This window comes from Ipomoea nil, unplaced genomic scaffold, assembly GCF_001879475.1.
Source record: "Ipomoea nil cultivar Tokyo-kokei standard unplaced genomic scaffold, Asagao_1.1 scaffold0418, whole genome shotgun sequence".
NCBI lineage: Eukaryota > Viridiplantae > Streptophyta > Magnoliopsida > Solanales > Convolvulaceae > Ipomoea > Ipomoea nil.
The window spans coordinates 1,226,424-1,247,918 of NW_017616846.1; the positions used below are offsets into that span (position 1 = coordinate 1,226,424).

Sequence of the window (21,495 nt, forward strand, 5' to 3'; positions counted from 1 at the left end):
ATTTTAAAAATTAATTTTAAACAAAAAATTAATTAAAAATTAAAAATTAAAAAAAAAAAAAAAAAAAAAACCAGAACTATTGATCTCAAGTTTGGTAGTTATATTTGCAAGTTGCAATTTTGTCTCTAAAAAATGACACTCCTTACAAACTATTGATCTCAAATTTTGTAGTTTTGGGGTCCGTTTGGAAACCCTGAAAATGACTCCCGGAAGTCATTTTTCGGATTTTTCAATGTTTGGATACTCAAGGAAAATGAAGCCAAAGAAAAATATTCATTCTGATCAACGAAAAAAAGGTCTAATTTGACAAAAAATGTCTTCTTAGTTTTTTAGTCGAAAGACATCTTCTACCACTGTCTTCATTTTTAAGTTAGTTTCTATATATCATCATCGTCATCACTAAACTACCACTACCAACACCACCACTAAACTACCACTACCACGCCTCCCCACCACCACACCAACCTGACACCAACACAACAACCACCACCACACAACCACAACCACATCACCACCACCACCACTACCACTACCAACACCACCACTGCCACCAACACAACCCCCATCACTACCACACCACCACCAACACCACCATTGTCACACCAGAACACCACCACTGCCATCAACACAACCACCATCGCCACCACCACCATTACATCACCACCACCACCAACACCAACACCACTATCACATATTATTATTATTATTATTATTATTATTATTATTATTATTATTATTATAACAAATAATAAGTTCATTTTCAGGAAAATGAACCAAACAGAAATAATGCAATTTCTTAACTTTCAACCAAACATAAAAAGATAATTTTTTGACATTCAATCAAGCACCATACAACTAAAATATTTTTTAAAAAATATTTTCCAAATTTCCAAACAAATCCTTAATTTATTACCATTAAATTTTATTTATTTTTCTTAAAAATTGTTGTCCCTGGCTTTTAGAGAAAACTACGGAGTACAATTTTACCATTACTTTGACTAATCGGTTAATCCCTTCTCTCTCACCTCATCCCCTTTTTTCTTGCTTTCTCAAATTCTCTTTTACAATTACAGTTACTAAATATATTACATAGTATTGTTATTGTGCTTTATGCTTCTCTCATACACATTATAATAATATATTATTATTATTTCAATATTTTTTTTTTAGAAAAAAAAAAATCAAATTGACATCCTAAATTCTTGAAGGTATTATACTATGATCTTTAATTATGTCAAGGATTTTATGGTCTAGAGACATCTAAAAACAATTAACTTTTTGCCTTACAGGCCCCCTCCCCCTGGGGCTTAAACCCACGACCTTTCATTTAAGAGAGTCACACACTAAACCACAAGGTCTTTAGCGCCAATTGGATATCTTATTTAAGTAAAATTTGAAATTCTAAGTAGTATTTTCTTTTCAATTCTGGTGTAACCGTACATGTTCTAATTAATTCCAATAGTTATATAGTGGCCCCCTTTCAAGGTGGACTTTGGTCCAAAATAACAACGTTTCACTGCACTGGACATAGTATTTCTGAACATTAAACTTTGATGAGTTTCTAGACATACTAGTTTATGAACGTGTAATAGAGTGAATGTTGTAGTGTCTAATTTATGAACATTAAGATTTGTTATAAACATATATTGTCTAATTTATGAACATTAAACTTTGAGTTTTTGAATATTAAGATTTGAATTTTTGGACATACAAATAAAAAAAAAAAATTAACAAAATAATGTCATTTTAAACTAGGGTCCATCTTACAAGGTAAACCATAGTCCACCATATAATTTGCAAATTAAATTGTGGTCATTAGGAAAGGGTATTTGCTCTTCAACCAAAAAAAAAAAAAAAAAAAAAAAAAAAAAGAAGGTATTTGCTTATTTATTAAATGGACTACATGAGCTAGGCCCGTCACGTACTTGGGTTTCTTAAGTGTTTACTTTATAGTTGAATTGGACTGCAGTCTGCCGAATATGAAGGCCTAATTTTGGGTGATTACTACATTGTATATTGAACCAATCTGTGCATATGTTGCATAGGAATATGTATATATTTATGTAGAATATAATAGAAACACAGTACAAATTAAACACTTTAGTTTTTTCGACTGCATATATTCTTTCCTATTCGACTGCATATATAATCTTTATTATATGCTGCTATATATGCTCCTCTATTTTATATATATATATATATATATATATATATATATATATATATATATATACACACACTTGCAAAGCAACTCTTCTGAGTTCTGACTCAACAACGTAGACGTAAACAAAACACGTACGTACAGCCGAAACTTTGGGTGCTAATTACTTCTTGCTAAAGTAGCACTCTCCCATTTAGGCTTCTATACACATACAACATTCAATCGATTTGCATGCCAAACCGACATAACACAACATACATGAGATGAGATGAGACAACATTGATTCAATCAAATTGCCAAATTAAACACCGGTATGTATCTGGTCTATCAATCAATAATGCAACAACGTAATGTAACCACAAAAATTTAAGGATATATATATGATCGATCACTCCATAATAAGCTGCAAATGGCGATCCAGATGTTTGCGGTAAGATGTGGAGGTGAAGTCTGCTATGTGTAATGATTCCGATGAAACTGACTTGCTCTGTCTCAGTTCGACCTTCAGCTCGTTCTCCCCTTTCAAAACCTCAACAACCTGCGATCAAATCCAGCAATTGGTGATTAAGGGATTCTTAGGTGAAAGCTGGTGAAGGGAAAAATGTGATACCGTTTATAAAGTAAATAAAGTTATCCTTTTCCTACTAACTATAGCTATAATCGTCCTTTTGGCATAGTGATAAGCATTTAATTCCCACCAGTAATCTTAGGATCCCGTCGAGTTATCAGTTGAGATATACCTTCTTCATGTTGGGACGCATGTTGGGTAGGTGTTGAATGCACGACAATGCCACGAACATGGACCGCTCCATTTCCACCACATCGTAAGCGTCTCCTAGCCGCGGGTCTGCTAGTTCTTTGATGTTGTTTTGCTCCAACAGTGGTTTTGCCTGGACATGTGTAACAATAATGTGTTTCATCTCAACTATACATATATTTATATTTTATATATTATATGTCCCACATCGATCAAGTACGTACCCACATGACAAGGCTTTGTCGGGATGAATCAACAGCCTGACGACCGGTAATAAGCTCCAGCAACAAAACGCCGAAGGCGAAGACGTCTGTCTTCTCGTCGACGATTCCGTGCATAAAATACTCCGGCGCCATGTACCCGAAAGTGCCCTCTATCGGAGAAACTACGTGGTGGCCCCATTTCTCCGGCAGCCATTTCGCCAGTCCAAAATCTGATATCTGCAAAATGTAATTAAGTTAACATACAAGAAAGTTAGAAATTAATTAATTAAATTTCAATTTTCAATTCAATTAACCTGAGCTCCATAATCCTCAGTGAGCAATATGTTGGAGGCAGTGATGTCCCTGTGGATAATTCGCCTCTGGCAAACGCAGTGCAGATAGTGCAATCCTTCTGCTACGCCGACAGCCACCTTAAACCTTATTTTCCACTCCAAGGTTTCTGTTGCATCTGCATTATATATATAATATATTCTTGAAACCTTAACTAACTAACTAATTAACTAACTAACTAACTAAAATGTTATTGATGAGGAGCTAAGGATACATTACTGTGTAAAAGGAAAGCGAGGCTGCCATGAGGGAGATACTGAAGAACAAGGTGCAAACCATTATCAGCACTGAAACCGATGAGTTTAGCGGCATTTGGGTGATTGATATGGGCAATAATCCCAAGCTCAGACAAGAAATCTTCAATTCTCTCCTCGTCCTTTTTATCCTCCTTTATTATCCTCTTCACCGCAATAACTTGCCCATCACCCAAACGCCCCTTATACACCTCTGCATGTCCTCCTTTCCCAAGCATATTTTCTACCAATAAAACCCTATATCAGTAACACTCTTGAAAGAGTTGTCCCGAATGGGTTCCAGAATAAAATTGTGCAAATTATTAGAAGCAGCTGGTTAGTCACATTCTGATTGGACTTGAATTTTGTAGTGTAGGATGGGAACCAATTCCCACGTGGAATTAATAAACATCCATTCATGTGCTACAATGAAACAAAAGTCATACATAGTATAATATCAAATGCACGCAGATCTCAGATAAGTCTCAACTCTCAACCACCCGATTCATCCATTCTATTATCACATATAAAGAAATGACAATCTTTAAAAAATAATAATAACAATAAAAAATCTGCCCTAAACCAACCAAAATTCTATGTAGAGTTTATTTGGCTTTGTCCTCGTACTATTGTTATAGTTTCACTGTACTTTTGACTTGTTTTATTTTTAATTTGAAGAAAAAAATTGTTAATGGGATTTTTACTGTATGTTTTGCTGCTTATTTTAGTGGTTGCATATTTAACATGAGAAAGAAAATTAGAGAATGTGAATCGTTACCGTACCGGAACTGAAATTATCGGTGGCCTGGGAGAGTTCCTGTAAGGTAAAATTTCTCCAGGAAGGTTTTGTAATGGAGAAATCGCCGCAATCAATGTTGTCCTCGGAGCACCGGCTCCAGCTGAAAAACATGCGCCGGCTCTTTCTTATAATATCGTGTCCGAAGAGTGGCACAATCGGGAAACTTTTCGCCGACTTCCTCTTTATCTGATCAAAAATGCTCTTCCACTGCACCGCCGTGGGGTCAAACCCGCCGCCGCTGCCACCGCAGCGGGTGACTTCTTCTTCTCCTTCCGCGTCGTTGGCTTTCCCCTCCTCCTCCGCCGCCGCCGCCTTCTCGTCCTGTGACGACGACGACGGTGACGGAGACCCGAAACTCCTGCTCCTCTCGCCGGTTATGCTGCTGTTGTTGTCGGAATCCGAGGAGCCGGACGTCGGAATCTCCAAAACTCCCCTCGGCGATGAACCGCCACGTGGATTCCTCTCCTCATCATCCTCCATAATTTCCGATTCTCTCGTCGGCTTTTCCTCTCGCCGTTGTTTCTCCTCCCTCCCTCCGCCTTCTTGGATTCCTACCACCATTTCACAACACATTAAAAACAAACAAATATTTCATACATGCACGGACGCATATATATACAACAGGGTTGAATCAAAGAAAACCTTACCGACATCCATGGTTATGAACGAAAAAGCTTCCTCTTCCCCTGTCTAGCTATACGTACACGTATATATACACATACACATGAAAGAAGTCTCAGAGATCATTACAGATTTACAGAAGAATGAGAGAGAAAATCCCCTGCCCTGTTTTCCAACAAAAAACAGAGAAACAGAGAAGGGGCGGAAATGGAATATGTTTAGCTTGGGGAGGATTTTATTCCTATTCCTATTCCTAATCCTAATCCTGGAAGAAAGAAAGAAAGAAGAGAGGCGGATAGGCTGCAAAAGGGAGAGAAAACCGGCTTTCAAAGTAATATTTACTATTTAGATTGATTATATATTGGAAGAATACGAGATGGGATGGATAGATATATCATATATGCGGTTATATGTAAATTAATTTATTTATTTATTTATTTTTTTATAGAATAAGGGTTAGACCATCAAACTGCACACGATAATACAATTAGGCTACTAAATTAAAAAAAAAATCAATAATTGAGTACCTAAACTAACCAATTTCAAACAATTCTTTCAATTTAAAGATTCCCAACATGGCAACATGTTATTCTCCCAAATTAATTATTTTTTAAAAATAAAATTTAATTATTAAAATTAAAATCCAACCAGAGATGAAGAAATCTTCTTCGTCTCCACGGTCGGAGATTGTTTTAATTAATAATTAATTTTAAAATTTTATTTGTAGTTTCTTCATCTTCGGCAGGAATTTGTTTTTTTAATTAATAATTAATTTTAAAATTTTATTTTTTTAAAAATAATTATTTGGGAGGATGACCCGTTGCCTTGTTGAAAACCTACAAATTGAAAGAATTCCTTGTTGAAAACCTACAAATTGAAAGAATTCCTTGTTGAAAACCTATAAATTGAAAGAATTAGTTAGTTTATGAACTAAATTGTTAATTTTTTAAGTTCAATGATCTAATTATATTATCGTGTGCAGTTTGATGACCTATTGAACCTTATTATTATTATTATTTTTAAAAGCATAATTGGGTTGGTGAAATCTCAGCTATTAGTCTATTACTGGAACTAAACAAATAACGAACCCAACTAACGCTTGAAAGCCAGAGATTGAAAAATTTCCCCACAATAAGTCATCAAATGTATTTTAAAAATAATGCCTAATTCCACAAGATATGTCTTGTATATTTAATTAATTCAATAAGAAAAATGTTATTTTTCACTTCTATAAGTTTCTCATAATATTTTTTTTCATGATGTGACTTAATTCTTTTTTATCGCCCCACGGAGATAGAACACATGACCTCTCAAATGGGGGAGTCACTTCGTTGTTTCAACTTATTACTCCGTACAGCTTTTACTATTTTAGTACTCAAAATTATTATAATGGAGTAGTCATTCCCTAATGTGTTATCTTTTCATTGGATACATACTATTAATTCTATTACAATGCAATAGCGCCTCTATTGAGCGAGAACTTACAATCTCCCATGTGAGAATTCAACTTGGTACCATTAGACCACAATGTCCTTCATAACTTTATACAATTAAACGTATCGAAATTAAAAATAGATAACTAAATATGAAATTATCCCTATATTTAAATGATCCAACTTGACATTACTAAAATTTAAATTGGTAGATGATGATAATGAGATAAAAGACATTAATGAATGTAAATACGTAACAATTGCATGAATTTAGAAGAATGACAACAACCATTAATCAAAATAGGATAACTTCTCCTCCTTTCAAAAATTTTAAAACCCAAAAAAAAAAAATCATTTGTACTTTTAAACGTGACTGAATTACATCCTATTTCTTGTCAAACATATTATCCTTTCATCATGTTCGGTAAACGAAAGGGATGCTCCAATCACTATATAGTACTTATAGATAAATTCTATCAATTTTGCTTTAAAAACATTGAACACTGATAGAACACGTGAAGAAGAGAGGACTATTTCAAGTTCTACATCTTATCGTAATATGAAATTTATTGTAGCTGGTTTTGAAAATATTTTTTATTTAATGTTTACCAAACACTTTTCTAAAATCAGCTATGCTATCAACTAGTTAAACTCACTAACCCAATCAGCTAACATCTTTCAATTAACAACTATTTACCAAACACTCTCATTATCAATTTAAATTTTTAATTGAAATTAAAATACATTCGTTTAATTACGCAAGAGCTGGAAATACCATAGACGACAATTGGACATGATAAAATTTGAGTTAATGTCGTTGGTATAGAATTGGTGGTGATTAATTAAGATTGATTAGAGATAACGTAACATGCTTTTATTTGGATAATAAAGTCAATTACATATATTTATGCAGCAGGCAGTACAGTCGCCCTCTGTGGCGCAAATAGAGACCTAATTTGACGTTGGAATGAATTTTATACACACATGTCGTTTATAAGTGGTTGAACAAATTGAAGCAATGTTTATTGTCACTTTAGCATGGCTCTGATACCAAATTCAAGTATGTGCTCAATCCCAATTAAAAGGCTAAACTAATAGTTAGATTGCACATTTATGTTTATATATATTATATGCAGTATGCTCAACAACAACACCCCTTGCTATTCCTAGTATATATGTATTAGAAATCATTTGTAATCCACTCCAAATTTCGGTCGTGATCCATCTTGCAAGGTGGACACTAACATAACTTCTTTTTTAGTATATTAATATGTTCAGTATATTTTGATACACGCTTATTGTTACTGTACTAAGATCAAAATGAATTTAAAATACACTAAAAATGAACATGTATTATAAGTTATCTTGCAATGTGGACCGTGATTCACAATATAACAATTGCCTTCTTGTGCAATATTTTTGTTTTATATAGATTTTGCATGTCAATCACACAAAACAGAAGATACTAATTTTTTAGTTTATTTTAGAAAAATGTCGTTGTATATATTTTGTAAACTAATTAGTTATCTACTTGTATTAAGACAAAGTGTTCTACAAAAGAAGTAATTTGAAAAGTTGTACCTCAATAATGTTTAAAAATACAGATTAAATTTAAAAATTTCCATATAATGTTTTAAATCCATATCACTATGCTACAAAATTATCAACATATTTCGTTTATAGTGTTTTTGGTATCTAAGGTCTTTCCTCTCGATCATCTATAAGTTATTTTGCACAATTAAGAATCAAATAATAGAAATCCAAACCTAAACCAAATTCCAGTAAAATGTCTTAACTTACTACTCAAACAAATAAGTAGAGACTTTCTGATTCACTTATTTATTTTATTACAAACTCTTTTTGGCATTTTGTGATGTGATGTGATGTTGAAACATACTGAAATAAAATTCTAAGTTGATGGTTGATTTGGTAGCCCAAATTGATGGTGGGGCACCAACCCTGAGAGGCACTAGTCTGCTATGATGGATATGGGGTTGGTTAGGGTTTGGAATGATTTGCTGGAGATGATGCAATCTTTAATGATTTAGTTGTTTGAACTGGTTACCTCCCTTTTCTACTTTGGTTAATAAACAAATTGCTAACATTGCATCAGCAGGGAACACAACAGTATAATTAACAGTGCAGTAATGCTATGCCTGTCTAATCACACTTCTAATTACATAAATGATCTACAATTAATTAAACTAAGTGCTTTAGATGGATGTTGTGATGACTAAATCCACCACATCCAGCCAATATGATTTTCCATACATCTTGTGGCAAAGTGTTCAGAGTGGAGTCTTGTTTTACTTTATGGTGGTTGAAACCTTATTATGAGTTAGTATGAGGGTTGAGCGTCGGCCGGGTTAGCCGAGTTCAACCCCTCTCGATTCGAGACGTGACGTTGTGACTTATCATGGAAGGGTGTGGTTAAATGGTTAATGTCCACCTACTTATCACCAATTAGTTTTAACTAGGATATGACAACCAGATAGACAAAGAATTCACAGGATGAGTACTGGGCATTTACATGTGGGTGGCTGTATGTGTCTATTTCAGTACTAGGTTAGTCTAAAAGATGGACAAATGTATTCATTCTCTTCATTACAAAGTCTATTCTATCAAGTTCTACTGTTCATATTTCACCTATATCATATGCTAAGTTCAATGTGTTGAGGTAAAAAGAGCAAACCTGGTTAAGAAGATGACAAACTGGTTGAATCAGTAATGATAAACATCCAAACAAACATAAAACAGAGAAAATCAAAAGCACAATAATTTATGAATCTCCATTATCCTGCTATATTCAATACATGACAAAAAAACATGATAGGTAGCTAGCATCTTCCTAAAACCAGGAGTAAGGCTAAATTAGTAGGAGTAAGCTGCATATTTACTATAGTGAGCATGGAGACTGTTAGGATCTTTTTCTAGTGACTTCAACCAAGTTTAATAAATCATTTACTAGATTTAGCATAACATGGCAAAGTGATGGTTTCAGCTAGTGTGGTTTTTGATTTACTATGTATGAAAACTGGAAAGGTGAAACAAAACAGAGCATAATCAAGAAAGACAGAATGACTTGATGCACATGTGCAAAGGGTGCTGGCATGGCCAGTGAGCCACAATCATGTGCCAAGGCCATGGATGCATTTGATGGTGTGGAACAATTGATCCGAGACAAGACCAGGGAGATGGACCAAGAGAGTAAAAGTGGAGCCAGGCCATGACTGAGATGGTGCGGGGGATACCAAGACTTGGGGCCGAGACATGTGTCAAGCGTGGCCTGGACTTGTGCATGTGCATAACATGCCAGCGCCAGGTAGCTAAGTGGCCAAATCATGTCTGAGTCTTGGCTTCACTCTTGTTAGTAACCTGTGAAGGTTGGAGGTGTCAAATAGCCTATCTTATAAACCAAACTCAGTGGCCCTGCTGGTCATTATATAGTATTATTAAGTTCAGTGTATGGTTCAAAGTGAGCGAATATACTAGGTTTTGTCTGTAACTTTTGTCTCAAACCTCTGTAACATAAACAAACTGCTATATGGCCTACTTGGTGCTCTGTCAAGTCCAAGGAAAACTGGGATACAAAAGGAGGTAGGCCATACAAGGTTGGTTTTGGTGTGTTCTTTTTTAAATGAAATGGGAGAGCAGAGCATTTTAGTGAAATGAACAAGTGAGAATCTGGGAAATAGCTAATTCCAAAAGTCCATAAAACTAATTGAAAACAAAAGCTCATTGCCACTCATCCATACTTTTGAACGGTATAAAAAGACAGCATTGCTTGTCACTACTCAGGGATTGCTTTCTAATTCCCTTTGGTCATTATTGGTGCAAGAGCAACCGATTATCCTGCCTGCTGAGATATGGAGAAAAATCAAGACACTTAATCAAGAAGAGGCAACACTACTAGGAAAAAAATACTCTAAGAATGAGACAGTTGAGAGTAAGATCTCAGAGACTATCTATTCTTCTAGTATTTAGACCATACTAATTAATATGGAGAAGTTATTTAGCTACTGACAATCACCCATTCAGGCAGAGGGATCAAAGCTTCAGATATCACCTGTTTCAAGTCATTCATAGTTTTCCACCAATCCAGCATCCAACAAGCAATGATTATTAATTCCATCCACATTCACTTAGAACACTGAGCATCATACTAATTCCCTCATGCATCATAAAAATCAATGCCCATAGTTTAAAGTTTATCCTTTTGAATGTTCTAAATCCAGGTAGATACTGAAGAGTTGTTAGCAAAAGAAGGAAATTTCATCTAAAGAACAAAACAAGAAAGCACCAGGCATTAAAATTCAATTCCAAGACTGAAACAAACAGGTACATAGAGAAAGGAGTCTAGACTCATAATTAAGATTTCTATAAACAGGAAGTAACACAAAAATGGTTCTGCTATATAGCACAAAACAGACTGTGAGGCACTCACTTCCAAAATTTTCATCTCAAAGTTACACTTTGTAATCAATGCAATCATCAGCAAATCATATAGGGAACCAATCTAAAGATTGTATATCAAAAACCCAAAATTTCAATCAAAACCTCTCAGCCAATCGGGCGGTGACTGCTCTAAGCTTTGAATACACTTTTCCTGCAGGGGACCCCAAAATCAGACTACAAAGCGAATCCCTTGCAACCTTAATATTCGCAAACGAACCCAGTATATGAATCTTAGTATCGGCAATCACGATACGTGTCTTGGTCGAGTTTTCAATAGCAAACTTTGTTTTACCTCCTTTCCCAGATAACCTTCCAATTGCCCGGGACAAATGCTCCCCACGGAGGGTCTTCACGTCCTTAATTTCAAAGGACTCGACGTAGAGCTCGTCCAGGCGGAGGAGAGCAACGGCGTCGCAGACGTCGAAGCCGAGCATGAAGGCGTGAACAAAGTCGGCGCATTTCTGGAGGTTGCTGATGTCCGGGGTGTCGGGTCGGGTCTTGAGCTCCACCCGGCGAGCCTTGAGGTTCATTCGGATGTCGATTTTCATCTGCTCATAGATTGGGGTGTAGATTTCCATCCAGGCTTTCTTCAGAGGCGTGTACCTATGCGGCGGCACCGGGACTTTCCGGAACTGCACTTGGCCGTCGGAGATTTCATGAGCTTTAAGCGGCTTGAAATTTGGCTTCCCCGGAAAACTGACTGCGTTACTCGCCGGGACCACAGCCATCGTCACGTCAGAGGTTGTTTTTTCAATCTCCATGGCAGCAGCGTATACTCCAAGGCGATAGATGGAGGGAGGTCTGCGGAGAGGTTTTGCAGGCAGCTTAGGGTTTTGAGATGATCTGATTCGGAGTTGTGTATTCTATACAAGTTTATTGGGCCTCACAGGCTTTAGTTTACTGAAAACTATGGGCTCAGGTAAATCTTCATATTTCGGGCCTTTAAGACTCTAAAGGCTTTTTTTTTTTTTTTTTTAACAAAAAAAAAAAAGCATTAAGGTTCACCAAAAAAAAAAAAAAAAGAAGACATTAATGAAAGATATATACGAAAATACCATAATAATATACATCTCTTATACAAAAATATGTATAATCATTTCTAAAATATATACAAAATGTATATAGCATATATATACACACATGTTTACTGATAAGTAAGTGCATACTTGTTCATATTTGTACCCCATATTTATTTTTCTTATGAAGTGTTATAGTGGTGTTTAAAATAATCCTTATTTTGTTCACTTGATCAATTAGACACAATTCATCATCTTTTAAGTAGAAGTGAAGGATTTTGGATGCATTTGGAGTCAATGGGAGCCAAGTATAAAGCTATGGAGATGGATGCAACACTTCCAAAATAGCCAAAGAGTGGTGTTTTCAATGGTCTTGGTCATTTGGACAAATCAAGGCAAAAGTTGAGCAAAATATCAAGGCGTTGCAGTTATCCCACATCACATCGATGCCTTAGTATTTGGACCATATCTCGGCCTAGGAATGTTAGAATCAAGTGATTCATGCGCCATTGGAAAGAAACTTAAAGGGCTACAACTTTCGTGAAGACCATCAAGTCGAAATCTAAATTTTTGAAGCTCAAAAGGAACGGTCGTGTCATTGAGGCATTGAGCATAAGTTTTTTGACTGATTTTGGCACGGTCGTACCACTATGCTCTATTAGTATTTAAGCGTGATTTTATCCTTATTTACTTGCTTCCGAACAATACACGAACCCTAGCTATTTCCTACCTTTTCTATTCATATTTTTAAGTTATATTATATGTAGATTTAGGTTCTTTATCATCTTTGAATAGAAGCTTGTATTGAAGGATACACACTTGGATTTCAAGATTCTACCATCCATTTCAATAGAGAAGCTTCTTTTCCTTTTTATCTCTTTATCTTGCAATGTTTATGCTTTACACTTATATTTTTGTGTTATTTATACTATTGAATCATGAGTAGTTAGTTTATGGGCTTGAATTAGGATTGTATTGCCTATATTGATGTTTTATTTGTGATTAATGCATAATGGGTAGAATTCTAACATAGAGTTTATGTGTTTGTAAAGGTGTTGTGAATATATCTTGTTAATGTTTAATGTACACATTTATTAACATATTTTTGAAAGATTTCTTGCCTCAACGAGAGTTGGGTGATGAATTCGAGACACCCCATATAAACCCAATTTCTTCATATGAAAATTGAGGAAATTAGAGACTTTAGATACCTTATGTGCTTGATGGACTTGGAATTGATACGTTACGAGAGTGGGGCAATCCATTGCTCTAATCCTTATTTATTTGCTCAGGGAAGTGACTTTAGACTAGAGTTAATTCTACCAAATGTCCATTGTCTTTTGTGGCAATTTCAAATTTAGTCCCAGAATAGTGTTTTTGTCATTTAACATCCAGACTATTATTTTTTGGACACTTTTATTCCTTCACAAGACTTTTCTTAATTTTAGTAAGGACATTTTTGTCTTTTCATATTTGTCAGGGGTAAATTTAGTATATAAAATTATTTTCCATATTTAAAAATGTTGTTCGGAGTTTATAAAAGTATTTTTCATATTTTTCAGGGGGTCAATTTAGTATATTAAATTATTTTTCATATTTAGAAAGGTTGTCTAGAGTTTATAAAAATTATTTTTCAAAAATTTTCAGATGGTCAATTTAGTATATGAAATTATTTTTCATATTTTGAAAAATATTTTGGAAAAATTTATTGGGGTCCAATTTAGTATATGAAATTACTTTCCTTATTTAGAACAATTGTCTTGAGTTTGTAAAAATTATTTTTCAAAAATTTTTAGTGTGCCAATTAATATATGATATAATTTTCCTTATTTAGAAATGTTGTCTGGAGTTTATAAAATTATTTTTAAAAATTTTTTAATGGGTCAATTTAGTATATGAAATTATTTTCCATATTTAGAAAGGTTTTCTAGATTTTATAAAATTATTGTTTAAAATTTTTTAGGGGGTCAATTTAGTGTATGAAATTATTTTCCATAGTTAGAAAGGTTGTATGGAGTTTATAAAAATTATTTTTCAAAAATTTTCAAGGGGTCAATTTAGTATATGAAATTATTTTCCATATTCTGAAAGGTTGTCTAGAGTTTTAAAAAATATATTTTAAATTTATTCTGTTGGTCAATTTAGTATATTAAATTATTTTCCATATTTAGATAGGTTGTCTAGAGTTTATAAATTTATTTTTCAAAATTTTCTAGGGGATCAATTTAGTATATGAAATTATTTTCCATATTTTGAAAGGTTGTCTAGAGTTTATAAAATTATTTTTCAAAAATTTTCAGGGGTCCAATTTAGTATATGAAATTATTTTCCATATTTAGAAAGGTTGTCTAGAGTTTAAAAAATATATATTTTAAATTTTTTCCGGGGGTTAATTTTGAATATGAAATTATTTTCCATATTTAGAAAGGTTTTCTAGAGTTTATAAAATTATTTTTCTAAAATTTTTAGAGGGTCAATTTTGTATATGAATGTATTTTCTGATTTAGAAAGGTTGTCTAGTGTTTATAAAATTATTTTTTTAAATTTTATGTTTTTTATTATATAATTCTTTATATTCGATATATGATTTTTTTTTTAAGGAGTTAAAAGCAGACACGCAAAAAAAGTACAAAACAACGTCGTTTTGTGGCAGCCTGGTGGACGGTATAATTTGCCGCACCTTGAGCAATCAAAACAAATAACAGACAAGCTGCCAAACATATTGAGCACACAAGAGGCACATTGGCTAGCGTACTAAGTCCAGAAGTAAAGGCAAAACTAAAAATCGAAAGTAAAGTGCAGGTTGTCATATCTATTTCCGTTTAATCTTTTTTTTTTTTTTTTTTTTTTTTTTTTTTTTGAGAAATTTCCGTTTAATCTTATATGTCCTTATAAAAACAACTAAAGTAACAACTTTATATATAACAAAAACTATAAAATTATTTAAAAAAAAAAATTAAAAACATATCAAAATAAATGTCATTTAAAATATATATATTATATATTTTTAATTTATACATGAATTTTATGGGTAACACTTGTGTGATGCCGTCTTACAAATCTTTATCTATGAGACAGGTCGCGCTAATATAAAAATATAATACTTATACTGAAAAATGTAATACTAATTAAAAATAAAATATTTGTTACTTATAAGAGAAAGTATAATACTTTTACATTTTGATGTAAAAGTATTATATATATATATATATATATATATATATATATATATATATATATATATATATATATATATTTATCAAAAGTATTACATTTTTCTCTTATAAGAAATGTTGACAATTGCTTGTTACTTATAAAGAAAAATGTAATACTTTTAAATCAAAATGTAAAAATATTACATTTTTCTTTTAAAAGTATTACGCTTTCCCATAAACGTTTATTACTTATTAGTATTGCATTTTCAGTACAAGTATTACATTTAATCTTGACCCGACTAGTCTCACGGACAAGGAGTAGTGGGATTCCATAATGAAGAAGAGTGATTTAAAAAAGCAAATGTCTTTTGTTTTTTTTTTTGTTTTTGTTTTTTTTTTTTTTGAAAATAAAAATGTACGTGTCTGATTGATTGGATCTCACTTTTATTTTTGTCGGAAGTTTATTGTACCTTCCCTACCAGATTAAATTCATCGATCCAGACATAAATTTTTAGAGAATTCAAATCAATTTAGTTTTTAAAAGTCAAATATGAGAAGTGAAAATCACTCATGTTTTTTGTCAAATTAATTGTGTGGCTAGCGAAGGATGTGATCAAGAAGAGATGTGATTAGATCGAGTTTGATGTGTCCGCGAGTTTCATCCGCACGAGCCTTAAACTTGATAAGAGGAATTCTTTGTGTTTTTTTTTTTTTTTTTTTTTCTTTCTGGTGTGAGGCTTAGGTGGTAACCTGACCTTGGGGTCGCCCCCTTCCTTCCATCCCCAAAAAAAAAAAAAAAATGGGGAGAGAGGACGGAAAGAGAAAATAGAAGAAAAGAGAGAGAAAAAAAAAGGGAGGGGGGGGGGGGGGGGGGGGAACAACATTTCATAAAAAGGGATTTACAAGCCGAGAGGGCATGCGCAATGATGCAGGGTTGTTAAATATTTCTCTCTCCCCAGGGTTCCACAAAAAACTAATTATCCTACAAATTAAATTTCTTATTTTTCCTCTCTCCTCCAAATAATTAATCATCTCTCACCTCTATGGCTCTATGTCATCCAAAAAAAATCAAGAAAAAGCTACTTTTGTGGATGATCATATATCTTATATCCACAAAAGACAAAATTTCCATATTTTTTAGGGCCCCACAAGATAGTGGAGAGGTAAATCCCGGTGATTCAACAACTCATTAGGTGGAAGAACCCATGTCTGATGCCTACTGATGGATAAATACGCCCAAGGACTGTTCGTAGGAACAACGAGTGAATTATTGATGTAATATTATATTCCTAAAAGGTCAAGTGTCCCTTGAGAGAATATTATATATAGTTTTGAAAAGTCAAGTGTTGAAGAATATTATATTTCCAAGTGTCAAGTGTCACTTGAAGAATATTATATTCTTAAAAAATTGAGTGTCCTTTAAAAAAATATTATATTCCAGAAAGATCAAGTGTTATTAGAGAATATTATATCCTCAAGAATAAGGTTCTACACCTATATAAAAGACTCTAACCCTCCAAGTAAGAATCAATGCCTCATCTAAGTAAGCCAATCTTCCCTCTTTCCTTTATTTTCATTTGTTAATTCAATTTTTTCTTATAATCATTTCATACCTATGCTACCTCACTACAGGGTAGTCAATAAAATCATCACCTACAATTAGCCTACCATATTGCATATAATTCTTATACTGTGGCTATCAAGCCTTGATCTTGTGTTTTTATCCACAACTATCACCTATGAACCAATGAAGTTGTCCATGTGGACATAAATTATTATATTTACTTACCAGGCTTATTGTTGAAGAAGAAGAAGATAATACAATAATTGCTCGTAAGACAGATTTGGTCAAAATAGAAATGTAATATTTATGTTGAAAAATATAATACTAATCAAGAATAAATTTTTTGTTACTTATATGATAATGTGTAATACTTTTAAGGAAAAAAAATATACTTCTTTTAAATTAAAATGTAAGATTTAAGAGTTGAATAGTTACTTATGAGAAAAAAGTTTAATATTAATTATTAATAAATTGATTAATTGTTATTTATGAGAGAAAATATAATATTTATGATAAAAATGTGATACTTTTGATAAATTTTAAATTATATTTAGTAATAAACTAATATTTTAATAATAAGCAAATGTGGGTACATGAATAACTCATGGGAAAAAAATATACAATAAGCATATAACTCAGGTAAAAAAGTGTCATTTTCCCTTATTTTTACGTTTAAAATAATTCTCTAACAATAAGAAATTACTTAAAAAAAAACAATAAGAAATTGCTTTTAATGAATTAAATATATAATTATTAAATGTGCAAAAGATTGAAAAGTAGTATCATTAATTGTAGTCTAAAATTAAAATAGCACTTAATTTATATAATTATTATATGTAAATATAGATAATTCATAAATCATACTTTAATCTCTTTATACATTTACGAGTAGGACAATTGAATAAGGTAAATTTTAAGAGCAAATACAATTATTATTATATTTCTAAAAAGCATAATGCACTTTATTTGGCATTTATAAATTAACTACAGTTATATTTCATATCATCATACACAATTTAAAAAAAAAAACAAAAAACAAAAAACAAAAAAAGCAGTAAAAAAGCACATTAAATGCATTTATTACAGACCAGAACATTGAACACGCTACAATCCTTAATTTTTGTGGGAATCACTTGGCTGATGCATTGTCGGAGCATGATAGAGATAATCCAACAACTTATTAATGTAATTATCTTGTTTCTCCTTCTCGAACAACTTTGCCTTCGTCTTCTTCACCTTTTCTGCGAATACCTTTCCATACTCCTCCACCATTACCACTCTCAACGACTCGGCCACCGAGTCTCTAGAAAACGATCCATCATTCTCATCTCTCGCTATTGCATACCCCATTTCCTTCTCCACTAGCAGCCTGGCAATAATCCCCTGGTCCGCCAAGAAAGGGAGCACAATCATTTTTTTCTCAAATTTCAGGGCCTCCACCACCGAGCTCCATCCCGAATGAGTTAAGAACCCTCCAACCGAGTCATGATTCATTATCTTCAGCTGAGGTGCCCAGCTTGTACATATCACCCCGCGCCCTCTCGTCCTCTCTTCGAACCCTTCCGGCAGCTTCGTCACTTCCGCATCCGCGGAGCCGCGTTGTTTCCTGTAAACCCAGAAGAATGGTAGCTGGGAAAGCTCTAACCCCAGAGCTATCTCTACCACTTCTTCCTGATTCGGCTTTGTTTCGCTCCCAAAAGCTATGTACACTACTGAACCTGAGACCACACACGTATTAGTATAACCAAATTAATTAAATATAATTGAGGGATCACATTTTCTCCCAATATAATTGTAGGTGGTGAATAAGTCCATACACAAACTAAATTTTAATTTAAATTTCAACCAAATTTTTGGTACGAAACCAAAACTAATACGAAGTATATATAACGAAAAAGAGTTTTGAAAATGTTTTCAAGATTTACACTACATCATGCGAGAAAGTCTCTATATTATACAAATTAACGTGCCTTCACTACTCAAAGTCAAGTCACAAGGTTAAGTATGTGCTGGAGTATTTAAGGCTGGTTGGTGCTAGGAGGAAATTATTGGACGGAGGCAGGTAAGGGTCAAATTTAGCACCATGTGCAGAAGCCAGTAAAGAATAAAGGTGATGTGTGGCTAAAAGCACTTAGCTTGATCTAACCTAACCAAATTATGTAAAATTAAAGAAAATGTAAAATTAAACCTTTTTGTTGCTTGTCTAGCCACTCCTTGATTTCAAGCCAAGCTGCTTTCTTGTCATCGTCTTCCTCATCATCATAAGCTGTGGTGGGCAGCAACCCAACCGGGATGGTAGGTTTTCCAAAAACATCTTCTGTTAATTGCAGCCACTCCGGCTCGAGTTCGTAACAGCTCCTCACGAACACAGCACTGGCGCCTTTCACGGTAACAGCGGCGCGATAAACGTCGGAAACGTTGCCACCATCGATATAAAGGTCGTTGAACATCCGCTCTATCTCGAAATAACGAGGCATGATCTTGGTCTCAAACGGAACCCACTTGGGTTTGGACGTCAAATGCTTTGCCGCCTCGACTCGATAATCTACACCGTCGATAATTGCCGATGGAGGGCCTATGATGATGTTAAGGCAGGAAGCTGAAAATATGCTGAAATACACGTTGGGGATGCTCAGCTTTTCCATGATAGGAACTAACCGAAACGAAGCGAAATCGTGAATTACCCAATCTGGGGAAAGTGTTTGCAGAAAAGCAGCCATGGAGTCTTGGAGCTCATCGAAGGCAATCTTGAGGTACCTCACCTTGTCATAAGGTAAGTCCAAGGTGGACTCTGCATCTTCTGGGAGATTTTCGACTTGCGGCAAAGGTAATCCGATGAGATCTATGCTGGGTACGAGGTGTGGGTGCAATTTGGGGAGGCGCTGGATATTTCTGAGAGTGGACACAAAGGAAATCTTGTTGCCTCTCTGAGCTAAGAGCTTAGCTAGCTCCAAGTATGGAATAATGTGTCCGAAGGCTAACCATGGGAGCATCACGATGTGAAGTGCACTATTCTCATTCGCCATGGCTGAGAACTATTAAGAAATAAGGAGTAAATCTTGAGAAAATTCAAAGTCAGAACCTTTTTGTGATTCTCACTTCTCAGTATCCTTTTAATCTACTCCGGGTGACATCTTCACTACAAGTATATAGACAATCCTCGTACTGTGGACTAGGTAGGCCGTCATTTTCAATTTAATTACTTTTGATGGCTAACATTTGGTTATTCCGATACTTTTCTTCTTTTCTTTTTTTTTTTTTAAAAAAAAAAAAATTATAAAATATGTGTATGTGTCTTAATTTTTTGTGTTCATTTTCCACAATATATTTTGCTGATTAGCCGATAAATCTTTTATTATATCAATATAAACAAGAGATTTTGCATTTTTACCCAATGAACTTCTCCCCCCCCCCCCCCCCCCCCCCCCCCGCCATACCTTCCAAATATAAAAATATCAAAATTAAATATTAGAATTAATTATACATGCACCTAACAATTCTTATTTAATTAGGTTCATTTCATTTTTTTTTTCCACTTGAGTTTATCTTTTTGCACAAATAAAACTAATGTATAAAAAATATATCATTAAAAAGCTCTAATTAAGATCTTTTAAATGACATCCATATTGATATAGTTTTTTATTTTTATTTTTTAAATAAATTTATAGGTACATAAAGTCATTACTTTAGTTTAATATTTATATACATTAAATTTTGTTTTTATTAACATATAGAAATAGAAATAACATTATGAACCTACTATAAAATTAATAGAAATACATATGGTGTATATTTAGTTTAGCATTTTTGGACATTACAAAAATATGGAGGAGACGGAAGAGATACGCAATGAGCTGCGAAACAATTGATAATGGGTATTTAGAGTTTCATACGGGTAAGTTGTAGCATTTATGCGCAATCATTATTGTGTGGACCATGGTCCACACAAACTGTATAGATCATATTTTGTATGCTGTAAAATAATGTACATTCAGTACAAAAATAATGTATTTTTAATATATTAAAAATGTACATTGTATTCAGGGGATGTACATTATTTGTGTAATGAATGTACATTATACAATATAATGTACACTTAGTATACAAATAATATACATTTAGTATATTAAAAATGTATTTCGTTATAGTCCACACGACATAATTTGCCATTTATAGGATGGGTTGTTGGGTTTGGGTTAGTTGGGCTGGACCGGTTTTGGGTCATAGTTTATATTGGGCTGGATTTTAATATTGTAATAGTACACATATTATTGGAATGGGCTGGATTTAAATATTATGTCTAGTTATTTCTTTTATCAAAATTTATAACTTGAACCTTAACATGTACTCCGTAAATATTTTGTAAAAGTTTTTTATTTTAAATAGCATAAAGATTATTATTTTACATAAAATTTAGAATTAATTTCACTTTTGGTCCCACGATTTTTGAGTTCTTATCACTTTTGGTGCACAACTTTACATTTTTTCAATTTTGGTGCCTAACTTTGTTATTTTTATCAGTTTAGGTCCTTCTAGCCAAATTGACGGTAAAATATTTCCAGATTTTATATTTTAGGGGCAAAATCGTTATCCCATGGAAAGATCTTCAATATTTAAACAAAAGAAAAATCATATTAAGAGGAAAAGATGAGTTTGCCAATGGTCGAAACTATAAATCCCATAGATCTGTCTGGTTTCTGCCCATCTTCCCCATTATTCTCATCATCAAACACTTATAGATATGATT

At 33.4% G+C, this 21,495-nt stretch overlaps 3 protein-coding genes across 3 annotated transcripts; all 3 read right to left on the reverse strand.

Annotated features, from left to right (window-relative positions):
* Positions 1–2,367: 2,367 nt before the first annotated feature.
* On the reverse strand, positions 2,368–5,486 carry LOC109172625 (receptor-like cytosolic serine/threonine-protein kinase RBK1). Its single transcript, XM_019321821.1, has 7 exons — positions 5,152–5,486; positions 4,489–5,055; positions 3,692–3,949; positions 3,436–3,590; positions 3,143–3,358; positions 2,902–3,051; positions 2,368–2,699 (listed from the first exon to the last, which is right to left on the reverse strand). The coding sequence occupies exons 1-7, from the start codon at positions 5,159–5,161 to the stop codon at positions 2,550–2,552; spliced, it is 1,506 nt and encodes a 501-aa protein (XP_019177366.1). The 5' UTR covers positions 5,162–5,486; the 3' UTR covers positions 2,368–2,549.
* A 5,349-nt stretch (positions 5,487–10,835) lies between these two features.
* Positions 10,836–11,864, reverse strand: LOC109172630 (RNA-binding protein pno1). The gene has a single exon (XM_019321829.1). It carries the CDS (start codon positions 11,772–11,774, stop codon positions 11,109–11,111), a length of 666 nt encoding a protein of 221 aa, XP_019177374.1. The 5' UTR covers positions 11,775–11,864; the 3' UTR covers positions 10,836–11,108.
* Positions 11,865–17,686: 5,822 nt separating this feature from the next.
* LOC109172626 (UDP-glycosyltransferase 91A1-like) lies at positions 17,687–19,869 on the reverse strand. The gene is made up of 2 exons (XM_019321823.1): positions 18,937–19,869; positions 17,687–18,466 (listed from the first exon to the last, which is right to left on the reverse strand). Exons 1-2 carry the CDS (start codon positions 19,772–19,774, stop codon positions 17,862–17,864), a joined length of 1,443 nt encoding a protein of 480 aa, XP_019177368.1. The 5' UTR covers positions 19,775–19,869; the 3' UTR covers positions 17,687–17,861.
* Between the last annotated feature and the right edge of the window lie 1,626 nt (positions 19,870–21,495).